At 40.9% G+C, this 15,999-nt stretch overlaps 1 protein-coding gene across 1 annotated transcript in view; it reads left to right on the top strand.

The window, feature by feature from the left end:
• Window positions 1-15,999, top strand: part of PDIA5 (protein disulfide isomerase family A member 5) — a 165,976-nt gene that overhangs the window by 108,788 nt on the left and 41,189 nt on the right. Inside the window, exon 12 of the mRNA XM_035129030.3 lies at window positions 15,685-15,755. Coding sequence (XP_034984921.3) covers window positions 15,685-15,755 — 71 coding nt within the window. The remainder of the gene's footprint in view (window positions 1-15,684; window positions 15,756-15,999) is intronic.

Raw genomic sequence — 15,999 nt, 5'->3', positions numbered from 1 at the left:
CTAAAAACAGTTCAGCTATGTAAGATAGCTGGTTAGCATGGGCAAGGGGGCCCCAGTAGTAATATCATTTTTGGCAAATGTGTTCCCCATTGTCTATCTTGTTAAAAGAAATGTAATAAGCTTTGTATTTTGCAAATAATTCAGCATAACTGTAATTGAGCACATTTTATGCATAGTTTCAGCAGAATTGTAACCCCTCAGGCAAGAGTAAACTGAGGAAATGTTAATATAACCCCATTGTGATGTGGATTGTCCATCTATAGCCCATTCTTCCATCATCTGTAATTACCTGTAATAACAAAATGATATTACTGTGTCTGGCCCATAGTCCTTTGATCCCAGTAACTTAGGTCCCTTTTCACCTGTCATGTACAGTAAAGGCTTAAGTATAGACTCAGAGCAAACAACTTTGTGTATGCCTAACAACCCTGAAGTTGCTGAAGGTTCTGAGATAATCTGAAGTGGTTTTTAAAGTACTTTTATATAGGTGGAAAGGTTAGAACTGTTTTGCAATTGATTTCACAAGAAAAACCTCAACAAAAATCTAGTATACTTTTTATGGATCAGACCCAGAAGTATAGTTTGAAAAACTAGTTCCAACAAAATGGATTGGTTCCAGACTTAATCATATTTGGTGTAGGGCCACTTTTGTATGAGTGGTAGCCTGCAATCCTAGCCTCATTTACCTGGGAGTAAGCCCCACTAAATTCAGCAACTTACTCCTGAGCAGACATGGTTAGGATTGCATTGTTACTATTGACTCCAACCCAGTGTTTCACACTTTGTGTACAAGTGCACAGTTCACCAGCAGCAACATCCTTCCCATAGTATATAAGTAATCACTTGACCCTTGCCTGCTTCAACTCTTGAAAGACTTAGGTGAGGATTGTCGTCTGGGGGAAAAAAAATCAATGCACATTTATAGCAAAAGATCATGTAAATAAGGTATGAACATAATAAAAATCTGAACAACTGAGTTATGCAGTAAAACTTGATGGGTTACCTAATCAAATCTATGAGGGCGATAAAAATGGTTTATTATCTCCCTTAATCCATAACTTCTAAGAGTCATATAACCTAAAGCAGTGGAAGTATTAGGTCTGCATAGACAGAGTGCTTTAAGGACCAAGCAGCTATGCTGGATGAAGAATGAGAACACCAGTGCCACTGTTTTTTACTAGAGTTGTGGGCACCTGAAGATTTAATTCTGTGCTGTGTAAATGTCTTCATGCTTCCATGCTTCCTTCATGATATTATTGATTATATGACATTGAATATTGTGCATGATACCTTGGGCATATTGCATTATTACTTTGGACAGTGCACCACATTCCCCATTTTAAATTATTGAAGCAACTTCCATTTTTAAGTGCTGATCCAGACAGCCCTGCTCAACAGCTGCTTGCACTCCCTGGTCATGAAGATGCTGGCCCTTTCCCGCCAGCAGAGAAACCTGCTTCACCTCTGCTAGCTGATTGACAACCCTAAAGGTAAAGAGACCCCTGACCATTAGGTCCAATCGCGGACGACTCTGGGGTTGTGGTGTTCATCTCGCATTATTGGCCGAGGGAGCCGGCGTACAGCATCCAGGTCATGTGGTCAGCATGACAAAGCCTGCTTCTGGCGAACCAGAGCAGCGCACGGAAACACCGTTTACCTTCCCGCTTGGAGCGGTACCTATTTATCCACTTGCACTTTGACGTGCTTTCGAGCTGCTAGGTTGGCAGGAGCTGGGACCGAGCAACGGGAGCTCACCCCATCGTGGGGATTTGAACCACCAACCTTTTGATCGGCAAGCCCTAGGCTCAGTGCTTTAACCCACAGTGCCCTACCTGGGTTCAAATGCCGGGGACTGGGGGCCATATCTTTCCCGGCTGAGATGTGCCTCACCTGGGAACTTTACATTTTCTCTGAGGTGACATATAGAGACCAACTGCTGGCATGTGTCTGGAATAATATCACTTGGGCAGAGCTTGAGGTAAGAGAGGAAGGGCAAGCTAGATGAAGGGGATGCAACATAGGCAGTTTGTGGGTGTTTTGCATGCCAGCCCCTTCTCTACCCAGAAGAATTAGAGTTGTGCTATCAGCCAGCCTTCTGGCCTGTTGATGCTGCAACTAAACACCAGGTCAGTTTTCAGTAAGATCTCTCTTGTCCATTTGATTCACATGTGGAGGAGCATTTCTAAGTAGTACAGCCTGGAGCCAAGAACAGGATGGAACTGATGGTGGCCTGCTTGTTCATAAAGCTGTTTGAGGATGAAATTGCATGTATCCATGAGGACCTTAACTACTACTACTCCTCTTCTTATTCTTCTTATGCCACCCTATACCCATAGATCTCAGGGTGGTTCACAACATAAAATTATAATATATTACAAAATACATAATAAAACAAAGCAAATCAATAATTCTTCCCTTCCACATTTAAAAGGGCATCAATGTCAATCAGCCAAAGACCTGTTGAAAAGGTATATAGTGAAGGTGCCAGCCAAACATCCCTGAGGAGAGCGTTCCACAAGCAGGGAGCCACTGCAGAAAAGGCCTTTTCTCATGTCTGCCACCCTCTGGACCTGGAGGAGGCACATGAAGAAGGGCCTCGAGAGGATGATCTCCTATTTGATAAGGTGAATCTCAAGAGGTCTACTCATGTTGTGTTGGATGAATTACAGGTGGTATGGCTTGAGGATGTGGACCTGTTGAGTACAAAATATTTTAGGTTCAGCAAATTATGATACTTGGATATAAAGGAGGGATGTGCTGTTCTTTAGTGAGTATGCGACGGTCTGAGGTTCAGTCTCTGGTATTTCCCCCTAAAAGGATCTCTAGTTCAACTAGGAAACACGTTTGCTTGAATTCATGGGAAGCTGCTAAAGGTCAGAGTAGATAGCACTGGGTTAGAAGACCAATGCAAGTTTCTGACCAGAATCCCACATTTTGACTGATTCTGTAAAGGAATGATTATGTTCCAAATATACAGTACATGGAATTTTAAACTATTTTTGTGTAGTACTATCTTTGGGCTATATTTTTCAAGCAAAAGAACTGTATTTCTAATACAAAATGTGGTGGTGATAAAATCATTAGTGTTGGGTTCTGCATCAGATATGGTAGGGACTGCTGCATCTTTTGTCCCAGTGTGCAAAACAGAATCCATAGGGTCTTACCTATCTCTATAAACATATAAAAGGTTGGCACAATTGAGATGTTTGTGCTTATTTCTCACATAGGCTCCTCCGCCAAACTCGTTACTCAAAAGGGAATAATGAACATAGGCTGTCAGAAGAGTAGTCCACAGCATGACCTGCACCATATGGCATTAGGGAGATAGGTTGTGTGTGCTAATTTAGATCTCTGCCTTCATTAACATTTTCTTATGTTTTTCCCAAATTAACTACCATGCTGACTCAACAGTCAAGGAATACTTGTGGGTGCCCTTCCTTAGAATTGGTTAATATTATATCTGGATCGGCTGAAAACAGAAACGCTACCTGATCTTCTTTCAGCCATGTTCCCTGACATGTTTCATTTGCATAGCTGCTTTTTTCCATCCTTAATGCCAGCAACACCCTTTTTCATCTGCTGAGGTTTACGTTTGTTTGTCTCTCAATTCTCACTAGGAAAGAAAAAACCAAGTCATAAAATATTTCAGTGCATGACATGACTAGGCAGTTGCAGATCAGAAGCAGTGCTTAGTAAATTGTATATTCCACTATTCCTCCCCCTGCCATTCCATTTCCAATATGGAATTTAAGAGCCTTCAGATTTCCTTTTTCTGTAAGTTCCTGCTCCAGTTCTACATGATCCCCAGAGCCTTGTTTTATCCTGTATAAAACTGTAATACCCTTTTATAGTTATATGTAACTTTTTAAACAACTTGGCCCACAGACCTCAGATGGAATCAATACATGATTGTATTTTGGCTGATTTCATGTCATTTGTACTCAGCAACCACATGCTTAGATCATAACTGGGTAGTGAAATATATGGGCAGTTAAGTCAGTTTAGCCTGACTCACTTATCACATTGGCATATCTCTTGCATTGTTAGAGGAGAAGAATAACATGAAATTTGTCTCAGTCTGTGTAATGCAGTTGGGTCAAATGAAATTACCTTGGGGATTCTCAGACAGTAGAAGATTTGCCCTAGTTAGTTAGTTTGTTAATAGTGATTCTGGCTTCCTTTAGCCCTGTTTTGCTACCAGCTGATTACCCTCATATCTTGCTATGAACCAAACACACCTCGTGCAATATACCATTAAGTATATTTTTAAATTTAATATTTGACTCTCTAATACACATGCTCCGCTGTTCTCAGGAGCCCATGTTCTGTTGTAGCTGTCTTCACCCAGAAGAAAGGGAAATCCAAAAATCTTAAGAAGAAAAAGCTTTCCATTATCCCAAGATCCTTCCCAACAGGCCAGTTAATGGCTAATTGAAGAAAAATGATACTAATTAATCATCAGTGTGCATTTACCTCCGGAATCTGGAATTGGGGGCCTCCATTTCTGGGAACTAACATTTGTACATTGCAAGTCTGGAGGAAACTTGCTGCTCAATTTTATTGCCTTTACCTCGGTGCTTCTAATGACTGATGTACCAATAAAACTATTTTGTGTCATTAAAGCAGCTATATGTTTATACTTTTTGAAAATGAATTTCCTCTCCTGCCTGGTGTGTAATACCAATTAATTTGAAATATGGCTATGGTTATTTCCATTCATGAAACTTTAGACAGTGTCTTGCATGATAGTGAACTGGCTCTTCCATTAAGCAGCATCTCGCCAGCAAATCTCTGGTTGGCTTCTGTCATATGTGACGTGCAATGTGATATTTGTGCTTAAAGTACATTGTATTTAAAGCATATGCATGTGAAGAACAACTTTAGTAGGAAGACTGTTTCTCTCCTGACTTTTGGATGCTTTCCTGTGCATCCAAATGTTTAATGTTTCTGGCATTTCAGTACACTTTATTTTAATCCCAGTGGGGTGTATTGTGAAATTGCTAGCTATTTCCAGGCAGTCTGAAATATAGAAGGTTAAACGCATCAAAGAAATAGTTGTTATGGTTTATGATGTTTTGTAAGTGTGAAGGAATTGTATCTTTTTGTTTTCGTTAAGGCTTTACTGGCGTTCATTGTTGCAGTGCAAAATTGTAACATGGCCAGAGCTGTATTCATAGAGTGTAATGAGCATAGCATGAGACAGAGAAAGCAGGAAGGGTTTCTGGCACAAATATGAGGAATGGATCAGCAAACAGCAACAGCCTGTAAAGCACATTTGTAGAAATACACTCAAATGGAATTGGAGGATAAGTGAAAAACTTATGGTTTTTAATCTGGTGACCCTGTTGGGATCATTCAAGTGAAGAAACAAGACACCAACTGGACAGTAACAATGCTTTGTAAACTGGAGGTTCACTTTTCTCTCTGTGTCTATCTGTATTCCCAATATCACAGAATTGTGCTCTTTAAAAACATTGGTGGGAATATGGGATAGAAATTTTAACGGTTTATCAGAGCTCCTAAGACTGTGCAAATTTTTCTTCTCTAATGTTCTTTGTGACTGTATGAGATACCCTCTGTTTTTCATGGTCCATCTTAAAATGAAGATTCATGAGAATTTTAAATTAGAGATTGCTACAGCTATAAATTAGACAGATAAGGATTGTGCTTCCTGATTTGCGAGAATGGTTTTTCTTCAGGTCATATTCATCAGTGTGCATCATGGATTTTGTGCTGGTGTTTGCCCCTGTTTTCACTATAGCATGCAATAATTTGGATTATGTCAAGTAGTATGTGAATGTGAGATAATGTGTGAATTGCTGGGTTGCATATGAAAAAAATCTAGGGGTCTTAGTGGACCACAAGTCAACAGTGTAATGCAGCAGCAAAAAAAAGCTAATGCTTGACCGCTGCTCAAGTTATGAGCTTCCCTGATCTGTAAAGAAACTGACCTCAAAGTCCACTAGCCCTGCCCAGCCAACACTGCTGCTTGTTTTAGGCAGCATGTCCTTCCTGATGTTTCTGTGTTGAAGTAGGCACACACCGGTGGTAAGATGTGTACAGGATAGGCTATTGGTGTGCTTAGTCTTCCTGCAGGTTAGAACATGGTTGCAGCCCCTCTCACAGAACTTTAAAGAACCTGATCTTAAGGAGCACTCAGGTAATTTGTACAGCTGCCAGGTGTGAGTTGCTAACTTATTTTGCTTGGAATGTATAGCTCAGGAATACTGAAACCTGTTTAAATTCCCTTTGGGGACCTAATCCCCATGGAAACCTCTCCTTCTACCAAGGAGAGAGGCTGAAAAATCCACAGTACGTTCCCATTAAAGCACAACCATCAAGCAGCACAGATCTCTTTTTGTGCAGTCATGTGGTTAGCACCTTTTGTAACTGTTCAGTCCTCTTAATTTTGTAGAAATGCATACAAATGTATGAGCTGTTAAGTATCAGGCTCCAAAAGGCTTACAGTGTTCAAAGGCTGCATTGCCTGAAGAGCTGCCCATTACTCTCCCCTAGCTGGTCCTTGAGCAATAAGAACCTGAAGTGCATTTGCTTGAAACAAGCATGCACTCCTTTCTCTCTGGATTCATGCTGCTTCCAAAAACATTGATGAATGATCCTCAAATATAGGGAATACTTAACAAGAATATTGAACTATGGACATGACCTAGTACTTGTGTGGGGAATATAATTGGAGGCCTTGTGCCCCTCTCCCACACCCATTTTAACTCTGTACATCCTTCCTCCCCATTTGGTAAGACCAGGAGAAATGTTTATTGCACATTTTTAACCAGTGTTCTCATTATGTTAACAGAAATATTTGTGGCATGCGGCCATCAAAGAACATGGAAGCAAGCTAATGAATGCTAATGATTTCCAAGTAGCTTGTCAATAGAACAAATTTAATAATCAGTGTTTTGGGATTCTACATTCATAAGTCAGTGTGTTGCTAGGGTACAGAAGTCAGAGGTACTGTCTTCTCCCATCTGCTTTGAGACTGATGGTGATCTGTATTTCTTGCCTGTGTCATTCTTCTAGCTTCAGGCCATAGCCTGGATGAGGCAGTGCCAAAAATTAGATGAGGAGTCTGCGAACACACTTTTTAATCCATAATCGCTCAATGTGAGAGACGTATATGTGGCAAGTACATGTGACAACTAGCAATGTGACATTTCTATTCTACAGTCAGAAAATGCTACATATAGAATAGTAAGAGTTGATAGACAGATGAAGAAAAACAGTTTTCTTGTACTGTACATAAAGTTTAATGGTTTCAGGCCTAATTTCAACCATTAATCGCTGTTGACATACTTTTTACTTTAGTTCAATAGCCACAAATTTATAAAAAGTAAATATTAAAATATATTTATCAATATTAAGAAAATCCTCAAAAAAGGGAAAAAAGATAGATACAGATAGATACCCTGCATGCAAAAGCAGGCTTTGTTAGATTGAGCAGAGGAGGCCAACAGTGGGTCCCAACAGTCAAGAAGACAGTTTCTGCATATGCTGTAGAGGAAGTGAGGAGCAGATGCGGCTCATCAATGTGGGAAGGCATCCCATCTAGGAGATGGAAAATTCTGATCCTAAACCTCCACCACCTTGCGGGATCTCTTTGGGAGATAAAAAGGCAAATCCAGAATGGAGTCCCTAAGGCAGTTGTACACCTCCTTCTGGCAACTCCTGCAGCCAAGCTGGTGCCAAACATATTGCTCTGCTTTTCTTTGGATCACATCCGTGAAGGAGCACAAGACCTCCATACACACTTCCCAGCCTCACGTCCCAGAGAGAACACTTCAGTGTTGCTAACACAGGTTTTTGACTTCAACCCCGGAGGAGCACTCCATTCTGTCTTGAATGTCAGCAGCAGCAGAAGCAGCTGCAACAACAACAACAACAACAACAACAACAACAACAACAACAACAACAAAACACACACACACACACACATATATATATATTTAAGAGGAAGTAAACCTGTTGAAAGCATGCCCAATGTCCATATGAAAGCTATAGGCATCTCTTTATGCAGGTCTGCCTTGTAGCAGATCAGACTGTTGGTCTGTCTAGCTCAGTAATGTATACTGTGTCTCTGACTCTGCAGAAGTCTTACCCACCACCTGCTAACTGAGCCTTTTAACAAGATTGTACTTGGTACCTTCTGCATATGAATAATGGGCTCTACAGCTTGAACTGTGGTCCCTTCGTCATATTGCTGGTCCCTTCCTATAGGAATTATTGTCTGTATTTATCTTATTTATATTTTATTGATCTTTCTATCTCATTAGGCCTCTTGTGGCTCACAGAATGAGTTAGTTAATTTATTTTTACTTTGTACTTGTAACTGATTCATGGCAAAATGCTTAGGTGGGCTTAAAAACAAACAAACAGATGACAAGGGGAATTTGGCCTCAAACTTAAGGAGCAGCCACTGAGAGTGCTTGCTCCACAAAACGTGACAATGGAATGCACTGCTGATTACTGCTATGCAACCATGGGTACCCCAGAACCTAATTAAAAATTAAAAAAGATTATGCACTTGCAGACTGAAGAGGTATAAGTCCATCCTATCACATCATTCCCTTGCATATGTGGTCCAGTGATACATCAGAGACCGTTGAAGACATGTAAATCTGAGGCCTGGTATACACTTGCAGTAGAATGATGTGGTTAAACACTGAGGTTGCCCTGCAGGAAGAAGATTGGTTTATAAATAAATATAACCACTGCAAACATTGCTAGCCAAAGGCTAAATGTGACATTGTGTGTATATATACGGTATATACCTGTCAAAGAGACAGATTGTGTTTGTTTGCAGTCAGCTCTGAACAAGGATTTAATTCTAATAATATTCTGGGAATCCTGATTCCCAGTTGTGCTGTTATTTTATATATTCTCGGATATTCCAGGCAAGTCTGTGAGGAAGAACTGGTTATGTTAGTGTGTTGCAACTGACATGAAGGTGTCCTTGCACTTGATTTTTGACCTTTCTCTTCCCCTCCCGGGACAGAATATGTCACTTCACTTTCTTGGTCTTTGGCTTTTACTGCAGTCATGTCAATATTCACTTAACACAAAAGGGCATTTCTTTCAATAATGCACATCAAAGGTGTTTTACTATAAAAACTTGGACAATCCAAGCAAGCCTTATGCAACATATTATGTAGCATCTGAGTTAAGGGCAGCTTGGAGAGTTTTGTTTAAAAGAAAGCAAGAGGAGCTTTATAGTAAGGAATCTGTAACTGTATAGAGATGGATAAAGCAGTAGTTGGAAGGGATGTAAACCACTTTGGGATTAGGTTTGTGTGTGTGTGTGTGTGTGTGTGTGTGTGTGTGTGTGTGTGTTTGTGTGTGACTCTCCCATAGTTTGGGAGGATTCAGTGTTTAACATTTTCAAGAACAATCAAAGCAGAACATTGAACAGATATTTGATGCTTTCTGGAGTTAAATTTACATGCAGTAGCAAGGGAATTGAAAGGTTTTAGCAGGCATGCATAGAATAGTGGATGATGAGGGGAGTGGATTTGCCTTAGGGCTCTCTGTTAATGAGAAAATATCAGTTGCGTTCACCACTGCTGTGTGTATCTGCCTGTTCCACCCATGATGATAAACACCCATGATGATAAAATAAGAAAATTATAGGAAGAAATGAGACATTGAAAGATTATCTAGTCTGTCTTCCCACCCAGCTGGGACCAATTATCCCTATTACCATCCCTGATGCAAGAAAAACACTTAAATTTCATTACGTAATAATTTCCAGCCAGGATAGTGTGTGTTTTCCATAGGGTGTAAATTGAATAATAAAGTGACTGATGTCAGTGGAGTTCCCAAATACAGATCTCAAGTCCAACCCTGTGAATCTTTCTATTTTAGTACAGAAGAGTTCAGTAGTTACGTTTGATTTTTTTTTTAACAGGGTATGACATATTCTGTTGACTAGGCTTCCCCCAAAACCATTAAAGGGATATCAGTTCTATAAAAATGTTTGCTGACAATATGCCTAGCTGAGCTTTGAAGCAAAAGTTATGTGCATGACAGAATGCCAGCCATCTGGCAACCAAACATATTTCACTCCTACCTAACCTCTGACTTCAGAATTGTCAGAGCCTTCCTATAGCACCTGTTCTGTAGGGCAGGGATTTCTGTTTCAGAACCCTTCAAGTGATGGTGATGATTATGCTCCCAAATAATAATAATCTAAGCTGCAGCTGTTGAATTTTAAAAGTTTCCTCCACATAAAAAGTTATGCTTTGCTTTTACATTTTAAGGGCTGTGTTGTACAGCACGCAAATCATAGCAAAGCCATCGTGCATTTCTTCATTGCAATGAAACGTGACGTTAAGCTATTACTTGAAAACTGTTTTCCAGTGCAAATTTTATGCCTACCATGGGAAACAATGGTAGCTATGTTCATTGTTATAACCTTGATGGGGAAGCCCAGTCTGCTTGTTCATTTAATCGTGCGAGGAGCTGAAGATTCCTGTATCCTCGCCCACTTTTGCTTCCTGGCTTCTAGTCACAGTGATAATATGTAGTGAATGTTGTGATCACATAAGTTTTTGCTGTTAAAAAAAAGTACTTAGAAATGAAATGTTAATTTTATACTCTGGATAAATTGCACAATTTAGAAATACATTTAATTTGCATATTCTAAAAGCACATCCAGGATTCAGGCAGGCAGAGTATTTGCAGGAGTAGAGATCTGAATCTCACCCCATGAGAGGAAGGGTGGGCAAAAGTCTGGAAAGCCTAGACATGGAGGTGTGAAACAAAGGTAAAGGTAAAGGTAAAGGGACCCCTGACCATTAGGTCCAGTCGTGACCGACTCTGGGGCTGCGCGCTCATCTCGCATTATTGGCCGAGGGAGCCGGCGTACAGCTTCCAGGTCATGTGGCCAGCATGACAATGCCGCTTCTGGCAAAACAGAGCAGCACATGGAAACGCCGTTTACCTTCCTGCTATAGCGGTTCCTATTTATCTACTTGCATTTTGATGTGCTTTCGAACTGCTAGGTTGGCAGGAGCTGGGACCAAGCAACGGGAGCTCACCCCGTCACAGGGATTCGAACCGCCGACCTTCTGATCAGCACGCCCTAGGCTCAGTGGTTTAACCACAGCGCCACCTGGGTCCCTTGTGAAACAAAGGCATAGGGTTAAATATTAACGAGGTGGGGGGACCAAAAAGTGTCAGTTGGATCAGAGTTAGCTAGCTTGTACAGTCAAAGAGACAATGTAGGATGACCCTGTTTATAGAAAAGAATCAGAAGCTGTGGCGTTTCACCTCTAGAGGGTCTAGAAGGACTTAAGTTGCCAGGGAGGGAAACGGCCAATGGGAGCTCTCCAGGCAGAAGCAGGGATATATAAGGGGAAGCAGGCAGACAGGAGGGAGAGAAAAAAAAGTGAGTTGGAGATGAGAGGAGTTGAAGGGAGTTGGTGTTGAGTTAGGAGTGGTTGGTTAGTTGCAGAGAGAGCTGGTTTAATATATTGAGGTGGAGAATAGGTGGTGATTTTAGTCAGACAGGATACAGAGTTGAGAGATTATTTACAAATATTTATTTAGTTGACTTTAGCGGTAATAGGCCGGTAATTTATAATTAGAGGTAATAGGCCGGTATAGGAACCATCTGAAATTTGGAACAACCTAAGATTTGTACTGCAACCATTAAGCTTATGAACACTCAATAAAGCAACTTCGTTTTATTTTACCTTATCCTGGTCTGTGGTGTTTTGAGGAGGTATTTATTTTGTCGTTGGCACATCACCAGTAGACCGCCAAACGTCCGGGGGTGATGTGCAGGTCAGAGTGACTGCGACAGAAGCATATATGACAAATTTTTTCCTAGTTGTTCAGTTTCCTGACTTGAGAATACAGAGAAAATTAGAAAGATCAGAACCAACTGTTCTCCAACTGTTTCTTTCACTGAGTGGACTGCACTGTGCCAGGTGGGAGATGAACTGTAGCTTTTAATGGCATGTATTTTCTCTGCTGAGATCGTCTATGATGACTGGGATAGAAATTTTATAAATAAAATAAAAATAATTATACTGATGGGGTATTTTCCCAGCTTGTAGTACCCTGTTTCTCATATTTTAAGACATACCCATAAAATAAGCCATAGCAGGATTTTTAAGCATTCAAGGAATATAAGCCATACCCCGAAAATAAGACATAGTGATAGGCGCAGCAGCAATGCCGGCCGCGGCAGGAGGAGGAAAAAAATAAGACATCACTTGAAAATAGGCCATAGTGTGTTTTTTGAGGAAAAAATAAATATAAGACATGTCTTATAATATGAGAAACACGGTACTGTAAGCTTATTACCTGCCCTCAGGCTGTGGAACACTGGTAAGCTGTTTGCTTACAATATAAGCCCTGGAAACAGATGGTCAGTCCCCTACTATTGCTGTCAGCCAAAGGGAGCCTTGGCCTTGGCCTTGTTGTAAAAGGGAGACTTTCGATTCCATCAACCAGGCAGAAATACTAGTTTCTGACAAATAAATCATCCCCATCCCTTCTACTAATTGTAGAACACATTTCAGAGTCCAATGCTTTTCTCTTTTCAGTGTGTTAGGCACGTGGATTTATGTAGTTTGTTCCACCACGTGCTTTCCTTTGTGGCAATAATTCTTATATGTAATGTTGCATAGAGGCTGCCCCATAGAGAGTCGGCCAATCTCAGTTTTCTCTGTACTCCCTGGCAGTGTCTCTTTAGGGTTTTAGACAGGAGACTTTCACAAACCTACCTGGAGATGCTGGATATTGAACACAAGACCTTCAGATGGTCAACCCATTGAGCTACAGCCCGTCCTAAACCACCAATAACCTGCCAGTGTGCTGTAGTGGTTAAGAGCGGTAGACTCGTAATCTGGGGAACCGGGTTCGCATCACCGCTCCTCCACATGCAGCTGCTGGGTGACCTTAGGCTAGTCACACTTCTTTGAAGTCTCTCGGCCTCACTCACCTCACAGAGTGTTTGTTGTGGGGGAGGAAGGGAAAGGAGAATGTTAGCCGCTTTGAGATTCCTTTGGGTAGTGATAAAGTGGGATATCAAAGCCAAACTCCTCCTCCTCCTCCTCTTCTTCTTCTTCTTCTTCTTCTTCTTCTTCTTCTTCTTCTTCTTCTTCCCAAAGAGTACTGAATTCTTATTTTACATGAACTGTGAAATCCATTTGCTATACTTATTACTGAGACAGTCTTGAGTGTGCAGTCTTGCCACACATAGGCATAAATGCTCACTTGCCACACATATCTACTACATAAGCCATTGGTAGCCTCAAAGAAACAGCTTTCATAAAATAAAATTTTGCTCAGTGAGCTAGCAACCAGTGAATTGTAAGTTATAACAGCTTACTTTAGTTCCCATTTTCTTGGAACTGGTGGTCAACAGGCGGAGAAGTACAAATTGAAAACCTTTTTAGATTAAAATTCCTAAATGTACGCTGAGATGTTTTATTCAGCTTGTTAACCCTCCTCAGGGTCTATAATTGAGGGCATTTCCTGTGTTGGTGGTAGATGGGATGGGGGTGGAAGAAACTAACTGATTCCTACGTATTTATCTAATAAACTTCTGTATCATCAATGTTAGTCCCACCCAAACATTCCTGTGCATTAACCAGGCCTGTGGGCATCATCATCGTCATTAGATCAGTGCAGAGACCAGCACATCTGTTAAAACATGGATTGTGGTGGGAAATGTGTGTAAATGAGTCTTTTTAATGAACCGTTTGCTCCCTGATGGGGTTAGTAGCCTTTATATGTATGAGGGAATAGCACTTTTTCCATTTTACAGCTACTCAATACTTTAAAGAGCCAGACCAAACCCAATTTCAGATATGGTGACAGCAGTCACGAAATTAAAAGATGCCTGCTTCTTGGGAGAAAAGCAATGACAAACCTAGACAGCATCTTAAAAAGCAGAGACATCACCTTGCCGACAAAGGTCCGTATAGTTAAAGCTATGGTTTTCCCAATAGTGATGTATGGAAGTGAGAGCTGGACCATAAAGAAGGCTGATCGCCGAAGAATTGATGCTTTTGAATTATGGTGCTGGAGGAGACTCTTGAGAGTCCCATGGACTGCAAGAAGATCAAACCTATCCTTTCTTAAGGAAATCAGCCCTGAGCGCTCACTGCAAGGACAGATCGTGAAGCTGAGGCTCCAATACTTTGGCCACCTCATGAGAAGAGAAGACTCCCTGGAAAAGACCCTGATGCTGGGAAAGATTGAGGGCACAAGGAGAAGCGGACGACACAGGACGAGATGGTTGGACAATGTTCTCGAAGCTACGAACATGAGTCTGACCAAACTGCGGGAGGCAATGGAAGACAGGAGTGCCTGGCGTGCTCTGGTCCATGGGGTCACGAAGAGTCGGACACGATTAAACGACTAAACAACAACATATAATGGGCGAAATGAAACTGTGTTACAGCGAAGTGAAGCTGAACACAAGCATGAACAGATCCCAAAAGCACAACATAGGGTGTTCTCCACTGCAATTAAAAGGGGGGGGGCAGGCCATGGAAGCAGACATTGGAAGTGCTATTGGTGTATCACTGACGTGGTCCGAGAAGCACTTGGGATGATAATGTTGCTCTCTTTGCTCTCCCATCCAACACAGAACTTATTTTTATTTTTATCACTCAAGGCCCTTGCAATATGTGTGTCGGGTGAGGTATGTGTATAAGAATGAAAATTATAATTTATTAGGAGGCAGTAGAACGTGTGGTATCATTTTTCCCGGAGGCAAAACCCGTTTTTGTGTAAGGTAATTCCACTGACAAGATGAAGGATCCATTCTGAGCCAGCAGACTGCATGCAAGAGGCCAATTATACCTGTAACAGGGTAGCCATAGCCAGCGACTTGTCACACTCCAGTGGACGGCACTACTAATGTACAGTTCCCAGGATTAAAAGTTGGCCGTCTAGTGTGCACCCAAGTGAATCTCAAAGCAATAAGCTTTAGTGATGTAGAGATGTATCTTAATCACAGTGCCTACTCTAGTATCAGTTACTGGTTTCTCAATCTTAAATCCGGAATGGTGTAGTGTTTAATAGAATGAGCTGTGGACCAGCAAATCCCTGTTTCAAATTTCACTGCAGTCATGAACTCATTGAGTGCCCTCCAGTACACTTATCTTTTAGCCTTATCCCTACTTGTAATAACTAGATGATAATATTGGCCTGCCTTATTGGTGTGTTGGAGAGATTGCTGAGGTTGGTAAAAAGTGCATTGTATGCTGAGGAAAAATGCTCTATGAATTATCTGTCAATAATGTAAGCAAAATGACTGCTGCATTTTAATAGTCTCTGCCTAAATTTGCAATATAACTTGCAATTTCTTGTAATAACTGCTTGTCGTTGTTGTTTTAAGCATATGTATTGTAACCCTTACTACTAAACAGAGAAGTTTAATGCAGCATTGAAATGCTAATCTAAAATCTGCAAAGCAGAAGACAAATGAGATTAAGCCATAAACTATCAACATGTTTTACATGGGGTCTCACAAATACTTTTTTTTTTTTAAAAAAAATGCTAGTTATTGTTAGTCCCCTCCCGCCCCAGATGAGCAAATAGATTTTTGAGAACTTAGTTGTAGGCAGCTCTCTGATTTTTTTCTGAAACATGTAGTGGATCAATTTTCTTTGTAAATAAAAATGTGCTGTTAAACTTTTTTTCCGGCAGGGTGTGGGCACTGTAAGAAAATGAAGCCGGAATATGAGAACGCCGCTGAGATGCTCCACGCAGACAGTGATGTAAGCTAATTCCCTCTTCTTAGTTTCCAAATTATCCTTAATAAATAAATGAAATCATAAAAATTGTTCTCCTTTCTTGCTGCAAGAATTTCAGCTGTTCTCATCTTCCCAAGGGGCTGCAAAAGCGATGGTTCCAAAGTAGAAGCTCATCGGTAATGCATGAGCTCTGCCAAAATTGCTAGCAAGAACATTCTGTCTTTAAACATAAACAAAACATTCACAGGGTGTTTATATATTCAGCGGT

This window comes from Zootoca vivipara, chromosome 1 (assembly GCF_965207765.1).
Source record: "Zootoca vivipara chromosome 1, rZooViv2.hap1.1, whole genome shotgun sequence".
Taxonomy (NCBI): Eukaryota; Metazoa; Chordata; class Lepidosauria; order Squamata; family Lacertidae; genus Zootoca; species Zootoca vivipara.
This window is presented reverse-complemented; position numbering and strand designations above follow the sequence as displayed.